The sequence below is a fragment of the Papio anubis genome, chromosome 6 (assembly GCF_008728515.1).
Source record: "Papio anubis isolate 15944 chromosome 6, Panubis1.0, whole genome shotgun sequence".
NCBI classification, from domain to species: domain Eukaryota; kingdom Metazoa; phylum Chordata; class Mammalia; order Primates; family Cercopithecidae; genus Papio; species Papio anubis.
Genome location: NC_044981.1, coordinates 163,630,543 through 163,654,166, shown reverse-complemented (window position 1 = coordinate 163,654,166; position 23,624 = coordinate 163,630,543). Strand labels below are relative to the sequence as shown.

At 45.3% G+C, this 23,624-nt stretch overlaps 1 protein-coding gene across 3 annotated transcripts in view; it reads right to left on the bottom strand.

Annotated features, from left to right (window-relative positions):
• Positions 1–23,352, bottom strand: part of CCR6 (C-C motif chemokine receptor 6) — a 28,755-nt gene extending 5,403 nt beyond the window's left edge. Inside the window, exons 1-2 of one of the 3 annotated variants that reach the window (XM_009206383.4) lie at positions 22,446–23,352; positions 10,747–10,831 (exon numbers count right to left, since the gene is read on the bottom strand). Coding sequence is in view for 1 of the 3 variants with exons in the window: in XM_021938057.2 (XP_021793749.2) it covers positions 1,584–1,670 (87 nt within the window). In the remaining 2 variants the exon portion in view is untranslated. Of the gene's footprint in view, positions 1–1,583; positions 2,285–10,746; positions 10,832–22,445 lie in introns of those variants that run through there. The other 2 variants (XM_003898396.5, XM_021938057.2) reach the window with 2 other exon arrangements.
• Positions 23,353–23,624: the final 272 nt, after the last annotated feature.

Genomic DNA, 23,624 nt, shown 5'->3' with positions numbered 1-23,624 from the left:
ATACACATATATCATATATAATGTACATAATAGTATCAACAATTATATAATTGTATCGTAAAATGTAAAATAGTTATGGATAGATCTAACAAAATTTATGTGAGATTTATATGCTAAAAACTACAAAACATTGTTGGGAGAAATTGAATAAGACCTAAATTAATGGAGAAATTTATCATGTTCAATTTTCAATGACTCATTTCATGTTCAAATGAAATGATTTCATGTTCAAATTTATCCATGATTCAATTTCAAGATATCATTTCTCCCCAAATCGATCTGTAGATACAACATAAACTAAATCAAAATTATGGTAGGGTTTTTTTTAAAGAAATTGACAAGCCAATTCCAAAATGTATATAGAAATTCAAGGAAATTAAAATAGCGAAAACAATTTTGAAAAAGATAAAAAAATTGGAGGACTCACACTACGCAATCTCAAAGCTGACAAGGAAGCTACACTAAGTGTGACAGTGTTGGATTTCTGAAAGGACAGATACATAAATCGGTGGAACAGAACAGAGTCCAGACATAGACCCACATATAGATGGCAGACTGATTTTTAACTTAGGTGCCAAGGTAACTCCATGGGAAAAGAACAGTCTTCAATAACTGGTCCTGCAATGACATGAACAAAAAGTTGATCCTTACTGCTTACCTCACACCATTTGCAAAAGGTAACTCAAATGAGTTATAAATCTAAATGTGAGTGCTAAAGCATAAAATATCTAGAAGGAAAAACGGGAGAAAATCTTTGTGACCCTGGAAAAAGAAATTTCTTATATAAATTGCAAAAAGAATAAACTGTAAAAACATTGATAAATTGTACTTGATTGTACAAAATGTAAACCTTCTGCTCTTTGAAAGGCACTCAAGAAAACGAAAAATATATATGTTGAATACAAAACAGTATTTTAAAGCTTATATCTGATAATAGGTTATATCCAGAATATACAAATAATTTTTACAACTCCCTATCAAAAACATAAACAAGTCAATAAGAAACAGGGGGAAATGTGAACAGGCAATTCACCAAAGAAAATACATGGACACACACAAAAAATACACACACAAAAAAGATGCTCAATGCCATTAATCATAAGGAAAATGCAAATTAAAACCACAATGAAGGCTGGGCGCAGTGGCTCAGGCCTGTAATCCCAGCAATTTGGGAGGCCGAGGTAGATGGACCACTTAAGTCCAGGAGTTCGAGACCAGTCTGGCCAACATGGTGAAACCCCGTCTTTACTAAAAATGCAAAAATTAGCCAGGCATGATGGCATGCACCTGTAATCCCAGCTGATGGCATGCACCTGTAATCCCAGCTACTCAGGAGGCTGAGGCAGGAGAGTCACTTGAACCCAGGAGGCGGAGGTTGCAGTGAGCTGAGATCACACCACTGCAGTCCAGCCTGGGTGACAGAGAGAGACTCCGTCTGAAACACATACACACACACACACACACACACAGAGAGAGAGAGAGAGAGAGAGACAGAGAGATCCCATTTCACACGTACTGGAAGGGCTGCGATTAAACAGGGGGCAGGAAGCTGGGAGAGGACATGGTGCATCCGGGGCTCTCACATTTTGTTCGTGGGACCGCAAGATCACACAGCCACTCCAAGGAGACAGCGGAGTCCTTTCTTGCACAGCTGAACATGTATCCACCATAGGAACCTGCAACCAACTCCTACATGTCTACCCAAGAGACATGGGAGGATTAACACTGGAACATTCCCAACAGGTTTATTCTTAACCGTTCCAAACTGAAAAAGACCCAAATGTCTGTCAACTGGTGAGCAGATAACCAAGTTGAAGTGTACCCATACAATAGAATATACCACTCAACCATGAAAAGGAACGGGCGACTAATGCATGCTCCAATGGGGGTGACTCAAAACCTTCGCTTGGTAACAAATCCAGACAGAAGAGACCACGCACTGCATCATTCCATCCCTAAAATTTCTAGAAAAGGCAAAATAACAGTGGCAGGAATGAAATCAGGGATTGTCATCGGGACGGGAAGAAGGGATTGGCTGGGGCTGGGCGGCACAAGGGGCTTTTGTGGGGGCAGAAATGTCCTCTGTCCTGATTGTGGGGGTGGCACATGGCTGTGTGCCCTTGTCAAGACCTGTTGAATTGTACCCTTCAATCGGTGACATTTATTGCATATAAATTAGCCTCAATAAAGTTAATTTAAAAATAGTGCATACTCTTCCATGCAAATGTGTTGGAACAGACAGTGCCATAAACAGTCAAAGCAAGGATCTGCTCCTGAGCACTGAGGGGTTATGGGAGGTTCTGGGGCAAGAAGAGCTTTTGAGGACTCCTTAAGGACTGAGGCGAGGACGGTGGGAAGGAGTGGGCAGTGTGGGTGGAAGGCAGGGGCTTGGGGACAGCGAAGGGGAGACCTGCAGCAGGGGCGCAGTTCTGGAGAACAAGGAAGCAGGGGCTATGGGGAGCGGCCGCTGGAGGGTTGGATGGATGCCAGGCCAAGGTGGGGTCAGTAGCACAGGTTTCCAGTTGAGTGGGGCTGGGATGGGACAGGAGGGAGTAACCTCCCCATCATGTGGAGGCTGAGTTGATGATGATGGGAAGGGCAGCAGGGGCCAAAAAGAGAGGGACGGCCCAGCACGCCATGCACTCAATGTCCAACGGGGCCCCCATTTAAGGTAAATATTTGTTTAACTGCACCGTGACACACAGTATTTTCTGAATTTAAGTTTAACTCAGTTCAACAAATGTTTATGAGCTGTCTACTGAGGAGAGGCATTGAAGTACAGAGATGAATCAAACACATACTTGAGCTTCAAAAGGCTGCCAGGTAAACAAATAATTACAAAACAGTACCATGCTAGAATAGAAAGCCAGCGTTGGGGAGCCTGTGTGATGGATCCCTGTCAGCAGAAGGAGTCGGGAGGGGGCCCAGAGAGAGGGGATCCAGAGGGATAGGGGTCCCAGAAGGAGGGGTCCTAAAGGGAGGGGGTCCAGAGGGAAGGGGAGTCCTAGAGGGAGAGGTCCCAGAGGGAGGGAGTCAGAGGAAGGGTGGTCCCAGAGGGAGGAGTCCCGGAGGGAGGGGTCCCTGAGAGAAGGAGGCCCGGAGGGAGCCAGATACACAGACCACAGGGCAGGAAGTTCCCAGCAGAGATATGAGAAGCTGGCCCACTCTGTCCTGTTCATAAGACACCACTTTAATTTCCTTTCATTTATTCTCATGTCAGAATAAGTCAATGAACCAAAATGTATAAATTCCATATCTCTTAGGATGGTGTTATGCACCAGTTAGGTATAAACAATGTACAATTCTAGATAACGACAAATTTAATGTTACTGTGGTTAAGAATCAGGATTCTCAATGAAAAAGATGGTTGTCAAGTTGACTTGTATGCCAGCCACAGTCATTGGAAATGATTAGGCCTGTGCTTGCCCCAATCCGCCGTTTTCACAGGAAAAATTGTGTGAATTGTTTTAAGGAAATTGTGTTGGTGACAGATCGGCATGGGTGTCACCTCAACGTGTAAAGAATCCTGTTCACAACTTGCTCCATCATCTCAAATCTTGGGCAGCAGTCACCAGCAGCTTGGAGAAACAGGCTGCAGATTTCCTATTAAGGAAATTTTGATGGTGAAGACAGTAAGAAAATTTTTTAGTAGATATTTATGTTCCTTCTTTAATGAACTGAGAACAAGATACCCTGTTATCTACAGTGGCAGATGAGAGATGCAGGGAAATGTGCTAAGTCCTGGTGAACCAGTGAACCCACCCTTGCAAAGCAGCCCCTGCGGCCCATCTCATGCTGTCTCCTTGAGGTTCAGCACTTCCTATCTCACACGTGGTCCCCATGACGACCATTCTCACCAGATCTCACTGTGATGTCATTAAATCACATGTAAAATACATTCAGCTCAACTGATTCTTAAAGTGTAATTTTCTTGTCCTTGGAATTTAGATATTTCCCAAACAAGTGGGCAGAGAAATACTTCTAGAGCTTCTGTAGGACATACTGTTCTTTGCAGGAGGAGTTTCAGGGGCTCTAAGGAAAAGTCATCTAATGACACACTTTAGAAATGTCATTTGACTCAATTTGTTTTTGCAGTTGAGGGCTTCTTTTCCAATATTCAGCTGCCTCAAGTAAAGTGTCGATTATTGCTGTCCCAGTAACTCATTGGCACCCCCCATCTGAATGTTAGCCTCTCACAGGACTTGTGAATCCTTTCGGGCCCCTGGAGTATCCTGTAGGGCAGGTGCACAACAGCATGACACCAAATGAGAGACTCATCATGTCACATCCCCTGAGTATCTCCTCCATCAGGAAGGCATGCCTCGTTGGCTGAGCTTTATCACATGTTCTGAAAACAAGAGAAAGCAGAATTTCTTGATTCCTGTTTTGCATCTCTCTACTCTTTTTTTAAAAAAAAATCATTTCAAAGATACTCAGAGAATGTTGCAGTGAAGTTGCCTGACTCCAGTGAATGGTGCCTGTGAAGTCCAGGAGCACAGAGCTGGAGCAAGGAAGCTCAAAACCCATTTGCAGAGAGAAAGCAGACGAATGCCTCCAACATGCTGGGTGTTGGTTCCCAGCAGGGTGCTGAGGGCATTCTAAGCCAGTGCAGGAGCGTCTGGAATGGAAGTGGTGAGCCCTTGGGGGTCCGCATGGGTTTGGTGATACTCAGTCTTCTCACACTGATTTCCAAGCCGTGGTGGTCACAGTCACTAAACTGCAGATCAGGGAGGTGTTACAGACATTGAACACTTAGGATAAAATCTGAAACTTATAAGCAATCAAGAAGAGGAACCATGATCCAGGTGCAAGTACAATTAGGTGGCTTGCTAGGTGTCTGGACAATCGGCTCTGTGATACCACTTTGCTGGCAGGCTGGCACAAGGCCCTACTGACATTGCACTGATCTCGGCCTTCAGCTGTGTCCTGCCCATTGCTTCTATTGATGAGAGAGGCAAAAAGAGAGGAGGCAAGTTCATTAGGTCTGAAAACGTCAAGAAGCCTAAAAAGATAATTAATATATTGGATGACAAAATAACATACAAATATTCTGGACAGAATCAAGCAATGGGTAAATCTAATGTGGTAAAATTCAGTAGGGAAAATAGAAGCTTCTCCACTTAGATTTACACAAGCAGGCTGGGTGCATTGGCTCACACCTGTAATCCCAGCACTTTGGGAGGCCAAGGCAGGCGGATCACTTGAGGTCAGGAGTTTGAGACCAGCATGGCCAACATGGTGAAACCCTGTCTCTACCAAAAATATAAAAAAATAGCTAGCTGTGGTGGCGCACGCCTGTAATCCCAGCTACTTGGGAGGCTGAAGCAAGAGAATCACTTGAACCCGGGAGACGGAGTTGCAGAGAGCTGAGATCGTGCCACTGCACTCCAGCCTGGGTGACAGAGCTAGACTCCTTATCAAAAATAAAAAATAAAAATACAAAAATAAATAAGGAACTACACAGATATAAAATGAAAATGCAGCAGCAGCAAAAATCTTAAGAATTTTATTTGCTAGTAAGCTCACCAAGAGGCTGGTGAATCAGTACTGTGTGGCCACAGACATGCAGCCAGCCGGAAAGCCAGCCAGCTCTGCTCACCTCTGGATACTCTCCACCCTGGTCACTAAGGCTTTCCCACCCAATAATAGATACAGAGTGCGGAGGCTCCTGACACAGGGGACAGCACTTGTCGGCAGAATCATGGCCCCATGCCCAGGCCCTGACACAGGCACCAGAACCTGTACATGTGTTGCCTTACACAGCAAAAGGGACTTTGCATATGCAATGAAGTTAAAGATCTAAGGGCCTGGAGGTAGGCAGAGATTATGCTGGGTTATCTAGTTGGACCCACTGCAATCACAAGTCCCTAGAGGTGAAGAGTCCTTCTCCCTGGAGATGGGAGAAGAAAAGATTCGAAGGTGAGAGATTCAATGTATTGTTGCTGGAGTTGTAGACAGAAGAGGGGACCACAAGCTGAGCCATGTGGTTGCCCCGAGAAGCTAAAAAGGCCCTCTGCTGACAGCCAAGAGTGAATATAAGGATCTCAGTCCTACAGTCACAAAGCACTGAACTCTGCCCATGATTGGATTGGGTGAGGACCAGATCTCCTTGTAAACATGCAAATAGTACTTACTAGGGGAAAGAAGCCTGGGAGCCCCTATATAAAAGCACAGAATAGCTGGGTGCAGTGGCTCACACCTGTAATCCCAGAACCTTGGGAGGCTGAGGTGGTGGATCACTTGAGGCCAGGAGTTCGAGAACAGCTCAGCCAACATGGGATGCATCTCTCTGCCTAGTGTTTTTGTTATTGAATCATTAGTAAAGTTTGACATTAGGTAAGATCTATAGATCCTATGGATGTCTGCTTCAAAGATTCAAATCCTTGCATTAACACAATCTCTGTATTATTCTAATGCATACTTCAATTTAGGAACTGTTGCTTCTTGGGGAATTCAAGCATCCAGCATCTAAAAGTGAGTTCCAAGAGATGCTCTGGATAGAAAGAAGGGAGGGAGACAGACAGGGGTGGGAAATGATTTCTCTGTGGCTGGTATATTAAGACATAAATAAGATGCTAACTACATCCTTCCCTGGTTTATTCCTATTAGAGCTTGTTTATCAATGGTCCTTCAGAGCCCTGCTGGAATAACTCAGTATTTCCCAAACCTTCTCACTCACAGAACCTTTTCAGTTCCTGTTCTTTGGAAACACTTTGGGAAATTTTTGAGGCCAGGAGTTCCAAGCTGCAGTGTGCAATTATCATGTCTGTGAATGCCCAGGGTACTCCAGCCTGGGCAACACAGCAAGACCTCATCTCTTTAAAAAAAAGGTAGTTTATTATATGATGATATAAATCATATAATCTGACTATATAATCTATATAATCACATATATATGATTATATAAACCATATAATCAATAAGTCGACTGTATTAGTCTGTTCTGACGCTGCTAATAAAGACATACTTGAGACTGAGTAATTTATAAAGGAAAGACGTTTAATTGACTCACAGTTCAGCATGGCTGGGGAGGCCTCAGGAAACTGACAGTCACGTCAGAAGGGGAAGCAAACACATCCTTCTTCACATGATGGCAGGAAGGAGAAGAATGAGAATAGCAAAGGGGGAAGCCCCCTGTGAAACCATCAGATCTCATGAGAACTCACTCACTATCACGAGAACAGGATACCACCCCGTGATTCAATTATCTCCACCTGGTCCCTCCCATGACACGTGGGGATTATGGGAACTGCAATTCAAGATGAGATTTGGATGGGGACACAGCCAAAGCATAACACCGACCTAGAGGACTCTTCATTCACTCATCCAAAGACAGGTCTGAGCAGCTCCTAGGGGCCAATCCCTGTTCGGGGCAACAGCAGAGGGAAGACGAGAAGATGGCTACATGCACCCACCACCTGACTGCAGCAGCTCACAGGCCCCCCAGGGCTGGCATCACCTGACCCAGGGAATGTGGCAAAGGGTGCCACCAAGGCAAACACAGGAGGAATCGTTAGACAGTGTGCTGGTCCCCACACCAGCCTCTGAGTTGAAGTGCCTCCATTCCCCTAGCAATTGCATGAAACAAAATCGTGCAGGCCTCATATCTGATTGATTCTCTTCTCATTGTGGACATATGTTAGACTTAGAAACAAACTTGTATTAAAAGATATTTTTAACGGCTTTTTCTCACCTTACTTAGAGGCAAATAATGATAAGCTATACTTCAATATGTATTTTGTATTTTAGGCTTGAAATCATATAAATAAATTACCATTTTTTAGAGATGGAGTCTTGCTATGTTGCCCAGGCTATAGTGCAGTGACCATTCACAGGCACGATAATAGCACACTGCAGCCTCAAACTCCTGGTCTCTAGCTATCCTACCACCTCAGCCTCTAGAGTAGCTGGGACAACAAGCCACCACCCTGCTCATTTAAATGAAATGCAGATGTACTAATATCTCTTGAAGATTAAATATATGCACATGGTAAGTAATAACTTAGCCTCTGAATTTCAATTTTAACACTTCAAAGATCCTGTTATCACACATTTTTATAAGTGTTACTTTAAGAAAAACTTAATTCCAGAATAATATTTCTAACATAGCATTTAAAAAGGTTACTTCAATTTTTATTGCAATAAAGTAATGTGGCTTCCTAGTACAATTTGTATTATGTGTAATATGCAAGAGCGTATCTCAGAAAGTAATCGTTAATTTATTAATTCATTTAGAAATGAAAAGAATACCTAATTATATGTTCTGCTAAAAAGCAGAACCAGTGGAAAGAGGGAGGGGCTGCCCCCACTACAGGATTTAAGGCTGTGTTCAGTTCTCCAAACACAGCCACACTCATCTCCCTCCGGCCTTCCACCGTGCCTCTACCTTTTATGTTTTGGGACTTTGAGGGCATTGGGAGAACTCTAATCACAGGCAAATGGCCCCAGAAGAGGTGGTAGCCGCAGCACACACTCTCAGGGAGACCAGTACTGGGGCTGGCTCTGTGGTGGTAGCAGAGAGAGATGGCCAGTGAGAGCTGTAGGGGGGCGCTCCTCAAGAGGAGCAGGGGTTGGGGGAACCAAGCAACAGATCGACTGCCATTGTTCATCCCTTTGGCCAACGACAGACTCTGCCCAAGAAAATTCAATATAGGGAAAACGTTAGTAATAGTTATCAAAATATTACTGGTAATAAAAACTGTGTTAACTTATAATTTAAAAATATTTAATAACTAGCTTAACAATGCGTTAAAATTAAGTTGTCAGGCAGTTTTAAATTTGTGCTTACTTTCATAAAGAGTACTGGCCCTGCAAAACAAAGAGCAAGAACTAAATAAGAGTATGTGTGTATGTGTTCATATGTGGGTGTGTGTGTGTATGTATATATGCATGTGTGCATTTGTGCAGTGTGCATATGCCTGCATATATACATGTGTTTACATCATGTATGCATATAGGTATGTGTGTATATAGGTGTGTGCATGTGTGTATACAGGTGTATGTGTGTGTATGCATGTGTGTGCATGGGTGTATATTGGTGCCTGCATGTATACATACATGTGTGTATACAAGCATGTGTGTGCAGTATGTGTATAACTCTGTGTGTACATATGGACGTGTATGCATGTATATATGCACACATATGTGTATGTGTGTGTTTGTGTGTGTGTGTGCATATGCTGTAAATTAAGTTCTAGTTACCTGCTGGGCATTAAAATCACTGGTTTACAGCTGCTTATCACTTTTAACCTCACAAAACCCTTTAAGGTAGACATCATACCCATTTTACAGATAGCGAGCCTGTAGCTCATCTAGGACTGTGAGTACTGGTGAGACTTCCATTATCGTCTCTTACTCGCCATTCTAATTCACTTTGCCACCAGCAGGTCTTAGTGAAATGCCACAGAATTCCCACAAGATCTGAAATAATGTGTTTATTTTAAAACATCTTATTGATATCAGAGTTTCACAAACTATAATGGTAGGTGTTCAATACATGTATGTTCTCTAAGTTTATTTGAATCACGGGCACACCACATTTTATGCTTTTTTAGATAAGCATCAGTGGAGCTGAAACTCTAGACTGACTTCCTTCTGCTTTTGAATGAGGGTGGCTAAGGAGGAGACCAGGAGGTTTGATTTTTTTTTTGTTTTCCCCCGGTGATTTGTTTATTAAGCTTCTGTGGGTTGTTGTTTTTTTTTTTTTTTTTCAGTTCCTTTTATTTCTTTGGAAGTTTGCTTTTATGTTTTCTGTTTTATTTGCAGAAATTACATCTTTAACCATTTAAAGGATAGCTTTAGTTACGGCCTTGCATTTTTGTTTTTCTTTGTAACGCTGATCTCTATAATATCTATGTCTTGCTGCTAAGTGGACTTTGGAGCTGATCTCCAGCTGGAGTGCAATGGTGTGATCTCGGCTCACTGCAACCTCCGCCTCCCAAGTTCCAGTGATTCTCCTGCCTCAGCCTCCCTAGTAGCTGGGATTATAGGCACATGCCATAATGCCTGGCTAATTTTTGTATTTTTAGTAGAGATGGGGTTTCACCATGTTGGCCAGGCTGGTCTCGAACTCCTGACCTCAGGTGATCCACCCAGCTCGGCCTCCCAAAGTGCTGGGATTATAGGTGTGAGCCACTGCACCTAGCCTGGCTCCTTTTAATATCACTGTGTATTATTTTCTGGTCATAAGATACTGGCTTCATAATCACAGTGGCATTGGCAGCCCTCATGAGAGCTTTGCAACTGAGACTTGTTGAAATTTCCACCTTGTCAGTTTCTCTTAACCCCCCTCACAAACTCCTTCCTGCTCGATCTTAGGCTGCCTTGGATGCCTGCTCATCAGCCTCCACTGCATAAATGACTTACTGACTCCAAAATATTTCTTAGCTTAATTTTTTGTTTTCCAAAATCTTTTAGTGCATTTGATTAAGTAAAGAATCACATTCCTCTCCACACGGATGCCCTGAGGATATCTCCTGTGTGAGGAGCAAGTGCCCAGACCATCACCCAAGCTCCAGTGCAGGGAGCGAGTATGAAATCCCTTATCCACTTAGAGGAAAAGGGGGCTTCCTAAAACCTTAAAGTCAATGCTTTCAGGAAAGGAGGTCTGCGTCGTTAAGCATAAACACAGTCCATATGCCAGCATTCTGGAAGATTAATGGGTAAAACAGTCCCATTCCTGTCAGACTAGGGGAATCAAAGAGGTTACATTTTTGAAAGAAGTTTCAGGGGCCTTGGCATGCTCACCTCAGGCAGTACTCTGATCCACTCCCTTCAGCCTCACTCCGAGCCTCACAATCTGATGATTCCGGGTCCCCAATGTGATGACCATCTGTTAACAAGATGCAGCTTCTAGCGGTCATTAAGAAAAAAGCTGTGAGCTACTAGAATTGCCCAAAAGCAAGTTCTGGATCGCCACTTCCTATTGAAAAGTAACGCCTATTTGCCCAAATGCAAATGGTTAACCATGTATATCCTGTAGGGTATTGAGTAATCGTAGGATCCCTGAAATCAAAGCCCAACCAATGGTAAAGTAGTGAGAAAGAGGGAGACATTGTAGCTCCGCAGAGGAACACAGCCTTTGTGTTGGTTTTGAATTTGCAGCAATGAGTTTGTAACCAAACTTTCATACTCCTTTACCCGACTATCTCCTGGGAGCAAGGAGTGTCTGCAAGCCGACTGGGAAGATTCGGGAATGTTTGGAAGAGGCTGTGTGAGTTAAAGAGCTGGGTCGGGAGCACTTTTGTTTGGAGTCAGTCAGTCCTGGCTCCACCCCGAAAGCTGTGCAGCCACAGAAGGGCCACTGAGCCCCAGCAAGCCTCGGTTTCCTCTTTTAGAAGAAAGACCATGACAGCTCTAACCTCAGAAGGTTCTGAGAAATAGCCAGGCCCATCCACGGAAGCCCAGGAACAGCGCCTGGAGGAGAGGTGATTGTCCATGCATATCAGCTATTATTACCGGATACTTTGAGACCAACAGATGAGCCCCTCAATCAAAAGCGGGGCACCTAATCTTCATGTGGCACAGAGACATAATCTCTGGGTGACAATGGGGGTCGCTGCCCCGTCATTAGACATATCAAGAAAAACAGCTGACGACAAGTCACTCAGAAATTTATTTTTAGATGCAAGTGATTAAAACAATAGAAAAGAACCCTAGAATCATAAGGTTGTTCACACCTGGGTTGTTGTGAACCACATCTCAGGAAATAACAAAAGTTTTACAGACTAGAGGTTCATGATCAATTCGCAGCCAGGCTGATGGACTCACACTTTCTCCACCTCCCAGTGCACTGTGCTTCCCCACCCCAGGCTGCCCACAAGGCCCCACTGACTGCTGCCCAGATCTGCTCTGTCTTGACCACACCTTATCTGGGTCTCTCCTTCCTGCAGAGCCCTGAGCTCCACATCCCCAAGCCTGAGCGAGCCCGAGAAGCTGGAGTGCACCTCTTGTCATCTCTCTGGGGAGCCAGCTGGACACAGCAGGACCTGTGTTCTGCTCATCCCCACTGGCCATTTTCCTGGGCTTGTACAGGGTCTCCTCCAAAGACCCTGCTGGCCCCAGTGGCTTCTCCTTACTGGATAAAAGAAGGGCCTTTTCTATTTGAAGCGCTTGCAGACGTACGGTCATGGGATCCTCTTGCTTCCATCGTCCCTTTCCCTGCCTTACAACAATCCTTCCAAACAAAGCCTCTCCTGACTAAGTCCTGGCTGTTTTCCTCTAACAGAGCTCACAACTTCCTTCACCCTGGGTGACCTTTCGCTCCTCCATCTGAGAGGAGCCCCGGGGCACTGCTCCCCAGTAGTTCACCCCAACCTGAAACCTGTTTATTATTGGATGGAGAACAAAGCAAGACCCTCCCCTCTGATCTTCCAACCCCTCCCCTGCTACCTCAGCTCCATCCCCTTCTCCTCACTTCCAGCATCTCCCCTGAGGCTTCTGCTTCCTGTAGAAGGGCTGCCCATAGGAGAAAGAAACAGGCTGCCGGGGAACACCCCTCCTGCGTTCTCAGGTGCCCTCTAACACTGCCCTTGGATGGTCTTGCTTAGTGTGAAGGTAAGAAAGTAAGCCCTTTTATAGATGATTAGCCCTGGCAATGCCTGCCTGGAAAGAAAATAAAGAAAACGAAAAACAGATTGGACTTTGCAGGGGACCAAAAATGAACATTAAGTAACCAGAAATGTAATGTGTTAAACAAAACCGCGTTGTGTGGCCACGCAGAGGGTGAGGGACCCAGGAGGCCCAATAACACCCCTTTCCTTGCAGAGCAAAGAGATTCACTGCCACTGTGGGGGCCCCTTCAGTTAGACTGCACAGAGGCAGGGATCTGGAGGTCTCCAAGAGCAGCCTCCTCCCTGTGACTCCCTCCCTGCCCCAGAAGGGACGGCAGTGGATGGAGATTGGGACCCTGCTGCTGACTGGCTCCCAGCCTGGACCGGTTGCCTTTTCTTTGAGAGCTGAGGCGGATGCACCACATGGCACTGACCTCTGCAATGCTTCTCATGTCTTTTACCCCATATTCCTTCTGTAGTTCCAAGTCAAATCCAAATTATATGTCACCCTGAGAAAACTGAGACCCATTTGGTTTTTCTCTCTCTAAAAATGTCCCCATATTAAAGATCCTCTTAGATCTCACTCTTATTGAACCTTCCTCAAGTTTAAAATCACACCGTTCATTTGCATAGACACTGTGAGGCACATGAAAGGCAAGAAATGTGGTTTACAGTCACATGTTTCATAACAATAATTTTCCAGGCAGAAAATTCCACAGTAACGTCAAAAGTTCATTCCGAACAAAAGCCAGGGACAGTTTGATAAATTCAGATAATAGTCATAAGGAGTTGCTTTCAAACTCACATTGAGGCATTTCTAGGAAAATCATCTGCCTCTGGCTACAACCCTACCGAGGATGCTGTGTACGGTTCAGAATGGGTCACCATGACCGTTTCTCCTTGTGATTGCCTTTAATTCACAAACAGGCCCTGCACACACTGGAGGCCACAGCACACACACTGGAGGCCATGGCACACCACATTGTGGACATTGGTCATCTGGGTGTCAGTCATCTTTTGAAATTATCAGCAAAGTTGAAAAGACAGTAAATGCTTTGTTAACCCCTAAAGTAACACTCTGTACAGACTTTGAGGAAGTCAATGTGGTGAACTGGTTGGGAATTCTTGCTGAGATACCAGGCAACAGCAGTGTCCCATGTGCCAGCCACATGGGGGAGCCCCCAGCCCAATCGAGCCTTCGGATGACATGGCTCCCACCCATTCTCTGATGGTACCTACAGTGGGGGCCCCAACTGAGAAGCACTTAGCCGAGTCCAGTTGACCTTCAGAGCCACGAGACATTGTAAATAAATCACTGTTAAAGCCACCATGATTCAAGGTGGTGGCTAAGCAACAGTGAATAAGCAGGACAGCTTTCTACTCTCATTGTGTGCACAAAACTTCTGAAGTAATGAACATGTTTTAAAAAAAAAAACAAAACAAATTAAAATAAAAGCCTCGTTTGTTTGTTTTTTAAAAACCCTCCCCAGGAAAGCCTAGAGTGAGCACAGGTGCTGGGAGTGGAGGCACAGGAAGAAGAAATCTACAACAGTGACGGCGGGCAGGCAGCCACAGGCTCACACATTGCAAAAACATAGACCACCGAGCCCAGCAGTGCTTGGATCTGTGTTATGTGGTTTGGATCTATATCTTTTTCTCAACAATAAAGTAAAAAAAAGACTACTTAACAAATTATGTCAGCAAATTCTCTAGTAGGGACAAAAACACATTTTATAGGAGGAAGTACAAGCTGTGCTGACACCTTGAATTTTGGAGTTTACAAAGACGTCAAATGGTGTATCCTTCAATGCTCACTGCATATGCTAATACATTCGGGCCTGGGGAGACACTCTGTGTTACTCTACCCCATAAAGTAGCTGGCCTGAAGATTACTCTCCCAAATAGCCAGGAGAACACCTGTTATACATTATTTTTCAGATACAAATCATTTGTTCAGATAATTACTGTGTACAGCACACAAGGTACAGAAATAGTTAAAAGTGTGCCATTTACTTCCCACCTTTCAGGAATTCATATAGTTGGAAAGTTGAGGCCTAAATACATGACAATACAAGCAACATGTGATGCACAGAGAGCCTGTGTGTGATGAATCCGTGAAGAAATGCCACAGGGAGAGTCCAGTTCACAGGAGGGAGCACACAGGAGCCCCTTCAGCTCCAGCCTCCTGGACTTCAGGCTCTTAGTGAAGGGCTGGGACTCAACCAGGAAGGTGATTCAGATCTGACCAGGTAGGCAGGGGAAGGAAGGCAATTCGGGGACAAACAGCATGAGCCTGGGTGGGGAGGCAGAAAGGCACCAAGGTGGAGAGCAGTGAGGACAGGTAGGGGCACCAGCCCTCAGTGGGGAACTGGGGAGGGTGACTGCAGGACCGGAATGCTGGCGACAATGCAAAGACACAGATGTCTGTGGGCCGTAGAGGGACGGGGAGCAAGTTTACAGTAGGGAGAAGAGCAGGGCACAGGGCAGGTGCACCCTCCTCCTGGTGGCAGCCCTGCCCGACGTCACAGAGCAGGGAAGGAAGCTGGGACCACGGGCGTCCAGCATGTGGGGCTGACCCTCGCCATTTCACCTGTTCGGTTTCATTAATACTCCCTACAGGCCCAGGGGCCCTGAGGTTGTCATAGTCCTCCCTAAGTGACAGATGAGAAAACTGAAACTTGGAGGAAAAACACAGCTTCTTCAAGTTCATATGCCAATAAGTTGAGTAGCCAATCTCAAAGCCATGTCATCTGATCCAAAAGTTCATACCTTTCTGGGATACATGTGAAGAGAAAATGATTTAGGGAGACGTTTTGGAAAATATCAGTAAGGAACAAGCAGAAAGGGAATCAAGATGATGCCAAATTTTACATCGGGACAGAAATACGGAAATCAAACTGAAAACTTACTTTTTATTTACCAATTTATTTCTACACGGAAGAACAGTTACAGAAACTGGTCTAAGAGGGAAGAAAACGGATGTCATTTGAAGTACCTGGAATGTGAAGAGATTGATGTCTTGTGTAACTGAAAATTCTTGGAGATTCTTGACATGACTTTAGATTCATGTCAAGAATCGAAAGTCACTTTTCAAGTTAACCTCTAGATGTCTGTCTCCTAATCAATACATAAGGATTTTAGATTTGCAAATGATTCATGCGAAGATCAAAGACAAAGTTCATGCCTCACACAGCATTAGGTGCACAGTGACAGCTTTGTGACTATGATGATTGTGGTGGTGGTGGAGATGGGATGGAAGTTACCGCTACTGGGTCATAAAGAGGGGCTTAGCAAGAGATGCAGGGACAGTCTCGCATGGAGAGGTTGTAATTAAACTCAGAGATGCAGATGGAACCGCTGGGAAGTTGGGCTCATGTTTACAAAGCAGAAGGACAGATTCAAGTTGGAAAAGAGACACTTCAGAAGCGGCCAGGGGATAGGTCCTAAAATATTAGTACAGTGTCTTTAAAGAAAAAAAAAAAAAAAACCCTGCAGAGTGAAGAATTTGAGGACTGAAAAGTGACCTGTGTGTTTCATCACTACTGATCTCAGTGCTCTTTGAGACAAAATTTCTTAGAATGTCCGAGTGAAAGCTTAACTAAAGGGTTTAAGAAGCAAGACTACATTGAGGGAATAGAGACCACAGAGGTAGAAAACGTTTAAGGACTGACGGGGAGACTCAAAAAAGAGAATAGAGGTATGGTGAGAGCAAACACAAGTGAAAGGTTATTTCGTTAACTGAAAACAAGCAGGTAGCACCTTCCATTTCCCTCAACCCAGATCTCTCCAACACTCTTCTGATGAAAGATGCAGCTGTGGTAGGCAGAGATGCAGAGACAGTGGTGGGCAGGGAGGCAGGCAGGGACTGTGGTGGGGAGGGATGCGGGGACTGTGGTGGGGAGGGATGTGGGACTGTGGTGGAGGGATGAGAGACTGAATTTGAGAAAAAAATCACCTAGTAAATGCAAGAAATCTAAAGATATAAATAAGAGGAAAGGATCACAAGGACTATGGTAAAGAGGAAGAGATCACAGAGACTATGTGAGTAGAAGAATCTAAGAGACTAAAATTAAGAAAGAATGCCTGAAAAGTAGTAAAAGGAAAGAGATACAAAGAAACAAATAGTAAAGGAAAAGAGGAATCTGAAGGCACCACAGTGAAGTAAAGAATAAAACAATCATCACGAACTAAAGTAAAGAAGAATCAGAGAACTATGAGTAAAGGGAAAGGATAGAGGACATAGTAAAGGAAAAGGAATCTGAGACATGAGTAGAAAGAATAAAGAGACAAAGGACTAGTGGGGAAGGATCTGAGAACTGATGAGTGGAGGATCACCAGGGCAGTGGAGTAAAGGCGGGGGTCACGAGGCAGTGGTAGGGAAAGTCAAGAGGCTGGTGGGGAGGGATCTGGCGGCCTGTGGTGGGGAGGGATAAAGAGGCTGTGGTGGTCGGAGTGCAGCAGTATTCGGTTTCCATCGGCTCAGGCTGGATTGTGCAGCCAGGAATTTGAAGTGGACAGGAATCAGTGACAGATGATGGACAGCCCTCCGGCCACAGGAGGATGACAGGAGTCACCCTCCACCCACCACGGGAGGGTAGGGAACCCTCACCCATGGGACGGGTCAGCATCTCCTGCAGCATTATCCTCCTGGCTCTTCCTGTTGGACTCCCAGGGTTACGGGGCCAACCCTCCCAGTTTTCCAGAGACTTCCGGGAGAGTAGAAACGTCTGTGCTAACATCAGGACAGTGCTGCCACAGCAGGAAGGCCGACTACTCTGGGGCTAGTGGAAGTGCAGGCGTCCAGGATTGGGAGGCGGTCGCCCTTCTCTTCTGCAATGGTTAGGGTACCCCTGGGTGCCTCTCTGCTAGGGGGTGGCATAGGCGGGAAGCCCGGACACCTGAGGAAGCAAGAGGGTCGGTGGAAATGAGGGCGGGGTGGAGCGGGAGACCGCGGGAGCGGCTGCGTTGGTGTGTGAAGGGTGCCTGCAGGGAGAAATAGCAGATCTACTCTCAGTTGAAGCAAAAGAAAAACTCTGGCCAAAAGCCATGCAGGTGGGAGGAGGTGGCTTGGGCTGGGAGGAGGGAGGACACGTTTCCCGGCACGGATCTGCCGCGCTGTGGGCTGAGAGGAGGCCTCAGAGAAAGGCCCAGCTGCCTCTTGTGCCGAAGGAAAGGGTGTCAAGCCAGAAAGGTCAATTGGATCTAAAACAGAAAGCGTCCGGGGTGCTGGAAAGACAGAATTCCCAAGAGGGAGCGAGGGCGGGGAGGCCCCTATGAAAGACTCCAAGGCTCTGGAGAGCTCAGGAAGGAGACGGCGGCATAAGAAAGTGCTCCGTCCTGCTCCAGCACAACCTCGGGAATGTTCTCCAGAGACAGAGCGAGGAGTTCAGCATCGTCTCTCGTGATCTCTTCTGGCAGTGGGACCCTGGAGCTTTTCAAGAAAGGAGACACAACAACAATGCTCATCCACACCTGCTGGCTGCTCCCTCCTGGTGGCAGCTACGGCTTCAGAAATGAATTCCACCTCACCAGTACTCATTCGCTTTATAATGCCTGAGGATCTTTGAACTAGGAGGAAAATGGGGAGCTCTTCAGAGCATCCCCCTTGAAAAATTTTCTTTGAGGTCTCAAATGTAAACTTCCAACCCTGACCATGACATTCTAGATACAGCCTCAGTTTTGCAAAATTTTAGCAATAAAAGTGAGAAACTGACACAAGTATGAGAAAAGACATGAAAATCATAATGGGGTTTGTGTAAGGAGGTAGAAATGTAAGAAATGTAATAATTACAAATTTCTCTTTGTGCTTTCATTTAGTAACAAAATAAGTTGGTTGTATAATGAAACAGAATTTCTAAGGAAAGCAAAAGGACTAATTACAGTGACTATTATGGACATCACTAATTTTCACTGCTGGAAAAATAACACCTTCTAGATGTTTCCAGATACACTATTGTCTGAGTGCTGCCATAGTCACAATTTCTTTCTGTGTTAGTTTCCAGAACAGTGTACAATACTATTTTGCTTCAAGTGCGATATAGAAAATATAGGTTTTTGGACAAGGCACCCTGCTTAAACACCAGGAATGTGGAAAAAGACTTATTGTTGAACCAACAAGACTATGATTAATGAAGTAGCTCTCAGAAGCTCTAAAACCGACTTCCAGCAGAACCAGGTTTCCTCTGACTTACTTACAAATCTCGCAATCATATTCCACAAAGTTGTGTTCGACTGCCAGAAAGGACAGGTCCACTCACAGAATGAGGACCGCAGAAAGCCTCCTTTGCCATTCTGCAAGATCTAGAGGGTGCCAGGCACTGGGGTCTGGCTGGCGCACTCTCTGACCCGCCAGCCAACGTCAGGGTGGACCAGTGAGATCCCCACACAGCGTCTGAGGAGGGGGCAGCACAGCCCCCGTTAGGCCACCGCTGTCTTGGCGATGTATGTGGGAGGAGACAGATTCTTTACAGAACCTGAAAAGACTCATTCTGACAAAAAGATCAAAGGAAAATGACTGATTTTATTACATAGTCATTTAATTACACTCACAAGGCTGATTTTTCAATTTACTAAAACATCTGTTTGTCTACCAGAAAGAAATCTGAAAGCCCCATTCTTTTTAAGTTGGGGACCTCCTATCGAATGATCTTGCAGTTGGATAATTACACAAATTTATGTGTCTAAAGCCTCCTCCCTTGGATCTGTGAAGACATTCTCGCTTCAGGTCCTCATTGGACGCAAATCTAAGGGCCGGGGCCTCCCCTGGGATTCACAGCGCTGCTCAGTGACCCAGATTCAGAGTGCTAATTTCCATTACTGTCTGCCGGGAACAGCCCCACTGACTTATAAACTGCTACAGAAATGAAAAAAGGTGACGTGTGCACAGTGACATCAGAGCCACAGGCTGGTTACAGCCGCCATCACAACAAGCCTCAGCCAGGGAGCTCTGCATAGAGAAGAGGGCCCTGCTCATCTCTGTGCCAGGGTTTGAAATTTAGGCTACTCAATGGCAGTAACCCCTCTGAAATATGAAGTGATGCCTCTGGACTGGGGTTTCCTATGCCTGGAGGAAGGATTTCCAAGTGTACTGTGCTAATGAATTGCTTCTCCTTGGGGATCAAATGCAGGTTCTGACTGGGTAGACCAGGGCTGGGTCCTGCAGTCCTGTGATTCTGAACTCCTCTTGAGGTCTACCACTGCTCAGAAGACCACCTGGGAGCAGGAGGGAGCTAGACCTTCTCAGCTAAGTCACGTGATTTATAACCCGTCAAACCTCCATCTCCACCAGCCCCTAGGATCTCAGGCAGCTGGTGTGGCAGGAGCTGGGGACGGCACAGGGAGGATGATGTCCTCATAACATGAGCCTAATCAAGGGAAGGTGAGGAGGAAGAGACAGAAGCTGCCAGAGAGACCTCCCACATCCAGCTCTTGGTCTCTGGCACGGGCTGGCGAAGGGCCCTGCTTTGCATCTTTTTTTTTTTTAAATGGAGTCTCACTCTGTCGCCCAGGCTGGAGTGCAGTGGCGCAATCTCAGCTCACTGCAAGCTCTGCCTCCTGGGTTCACACCATTCTCCTGCCTCAGCCTCCCGAGTAGCTGGGACTACAGGCGCGTGCCACTACACCCGGCTAGTGTTTTGTATTTTTAGTAGAGATGGGGTTTCACCATGTTAGCAAGGATGGTCTCAATCTCCTGACCTTGTGATCCACCTGCCTCGGCCTCCCAAAGTGCTGGGATTACAGGCGTGAGCCACCGCGCCCAGCCCCTGCTTTGCATCTTGATCCTGTCTGCTGCAATGCGGTTGTCAGAGCCCAGAGCCGCATCTGTCATAGTTGTGTGATCTGGCCCCTACCCGGGTCATGGCTGGCCAGTCCACCCCACCCCGCCCTGACAACCTCTGCTCATAAGATCTCCTGCCTATTTTATCCTGGAACCTCTTCCTTACCCTGCCCTTTCTCCTTTCTTTGTTCCATTTTCCCTTTCTTCATCTATCAATCTTCTCATTCCACCCCCCAAAATAGGAGCGCTTTTAAAAGTAAAGAGGAAGGCATGTCTTACCTAGATGCTCCGTCCTCTCTGACAGTCAACTGAACACTGAAGGATGCACTGGCTGTTTACTGTATTTTCCTCAGTAACACAGCAATGTCCAACCCACATTTTGGTCTTGGGGAAGCCTATTCCGAATTAACTTTCAACCGATCATTTTAAACATTTAAAACTTGGGACCTGATGGGTGAAAATATTGCTGAGACATATGATGAGATTTCTGGCTGTCTCCAGGGGAGCTGGGCATTGTCCAACCCTGCCTGGGCCCCATTCGTGGAGCCGCTGGGGACGTGTGCTTTCTCATCTGCAGCAGCACACCAAGTTCCACACCCAGATCCTTCCAATACTTGGAACTACTGTATCTGCTTCCACATTAAATGGGTTCATGTGAGGTCGACTGAGTTGCCCTCTCTGTGTTTGGGGGTTCTTCCAGCGCACCTCTTGACTGCACCTGGCCATCTGCCATTCCTCATCACTTCCAGCATGCCTGACTCCAGCAGGTGACAGTCCCGCTGAATGTGCCACTTCCAATAAGCTCTGCGCTGGGAAACCAAACAGCCCCCTTATCAGAACTGCGCCTAAAATAGGAGCCAGTGTATGTGAATGTGCACCTGAGGGTCTCCCCTGGGAGAAAAGCACACCAGGTTTGGGTACGGGCTTTGTGGTATCTATTTTGGGGCAGAGTCTCTCTGGGTTCATTTCCTCTTTCTCAGGCTGCCTTAGAGGTTGGTATTATTAGATAGGAGAGCTCCAGGTAAGTCAGGCCTTAGAGGTTTCAGATATTTAATTAGGGAAGACATAATGCAAAACTAAAGCAAGTGCCTCTGAGATTGTCATACAAATGGAATCGCAATATTGTTAAATGACATAAATACATTCACCCACAACACAGTGAAACTGATTGTCACTTGTTTATCACTTTCACTTGGGAGGCGATGGTATCACTAGAACTCCTTCTGATGCATCGCAGCATCAAGAATTCTCTTGAAGCAGAACCATCCATGTATCCAGGGACACACGTTCCAGACACATCTGTGCATTCCATGGAGCTGGCTCTGGGCTTGTCTGTGTCTCCCCCACCTCACCCCTACCCCACCTTTGTCAGCACGCTGTGGCTCTTTCCTCCCTCCTGGCCTGTCCTCCTCACCTGTGACGCCGCCTGCTGCCCTTGTTCATCCCAGCCCCCCTACACACAGCCAGCCCCTCCACCGAGCCTCGTTCATGTTAGATCCACCAGCACCCCCTGTTCTGCAGCAGCCACAGCCCCCAGGGTGAGCTCAAAACCTAAGTTTGGGAGGCATGTTCCATTTTGGTTTGTGGGATCTGCATTTCTTCCTTACAGTTATGGTTCAGAGAGATGACTGCTCTTTCAAAGGTGATTGTGGTCTATTAGATCATTTCCAATGTCTCTATACTTCTTTCTCTAGTGCTAGTCAAAAGTGACTTGCAGATGGTATGGAATGTCTTTGTGAGATAGAAAGAACACAGATAGGATCAGAAAAATCTGCCTCCCAACCCTCCACGGCCATCTTCTGGCTGTGTAACTTTACCTCCCTAACTCTTTAAAGTAGCCCAACACCTACCTGCCAGGATTGTCTTCAGAATTACGTAAAATAACACGTACCGAAGGCTCTAGAATAGAGCATGTCACATAATAGACTCACCAAAGGTTAGCATCTCTTCTTTCTTTTTGGCATGACTAAAGTAGCCTAAATAAATAAATATTTACAATGCATGACTTGATAACATAAACGTTTATAATATTCTATTACCTCCAAAGCATAAAACAATTACTGAGACAAAAGAAATACAGTATTTTCTAAATTCCAAGACAAAAATAAAAAACTTACCAATAAAAAAGAAGGTGTCCGTTCCACAAACCAGCAGCTACAGTTTTTTCTCTTAAATGTCAGACTTTGAAAAGGTTGAGATTTCTGTTCACCAGCGTATACATGAGGGCCCTCTCTTACTGATGACCACGGAGTCCTGAGGACCTTCCTGTGCTCCCAGCCCAGCTCTCCTCTCTGGCCGCACTGCTGCCTCCTTCACCCATACACTGGGTGGTGTGCTGGGCTGCCCTCCTCACCACAAGTTTTATTCCTCAGCACATACTTCAGATCACAGAAAGAAGACAAATAAGGTGGAGGAAGGAAGATGGGTTGATGTAACTAGGTCACTTGGTAATTTCAATTTCAGATGTAAATTTTTCTTTGTTTCAGAATTATTGATCTGTGGAATATTTCTTGATTCTTCTTGGAAATTATGAATTAATTCAAATGATTGTAAAGTTCTCTGAAAGGCTCTACAGGTTTCTTAAGAGAATTTTAAAAACCTGAAAATACCATATGACATACGCTTTATGAGTAAACACATAGTGAATAGAGAATCAGTATCTCACCAATATCCCACTGCAGGTCAGTGGCAGCCACAAAAGAAGGCATATCCCAAGCATAAAGGAGAGTTTCCACCCTCAAAATACTCATGTTGTTTTGTTAGCCATTTTCTACAATCTGTGGCCTCATGTCACAACTTAACTGATTTGAGGACACAGAAACCCCTGAGTTTCCATACTCCCAAGGCAACTGTCAGCCCTCAGTTTAAGAATAACCTCGTAATTTGACGGGAAATCTAGGTTACCTTCTCCACCTAGGTCTACAATAAACAAGCTATAAATCCCCTAAGGAAAGTCCAAAAATTATCGCTTGATAGGCAAAGCCAACGGCTTCTGCAGGGACAGAAGTGAGAGTCTACATCTCTAGTTCGTCCACCCCTCTCCTTCCTTTTTCAAATGATTATAAATAATTTTTCAAATGATTATAAATAGCATTGTTAATGCATTTGTAATACAATTTAGAAAGTACTTATCATGTTTATTATTTCATTTAATCTTGACAAACAATTTTGGGAAAATGGACATTGTGACTTTCATTTTGTAGATGGAAAGAAATCAGCACAAAATGCGTTGAGTAATCTCCCAAGAAGGTATGAGCCAGGAGTAGTGAATTCAGAAAATAAGCCCTAGGTCTTCC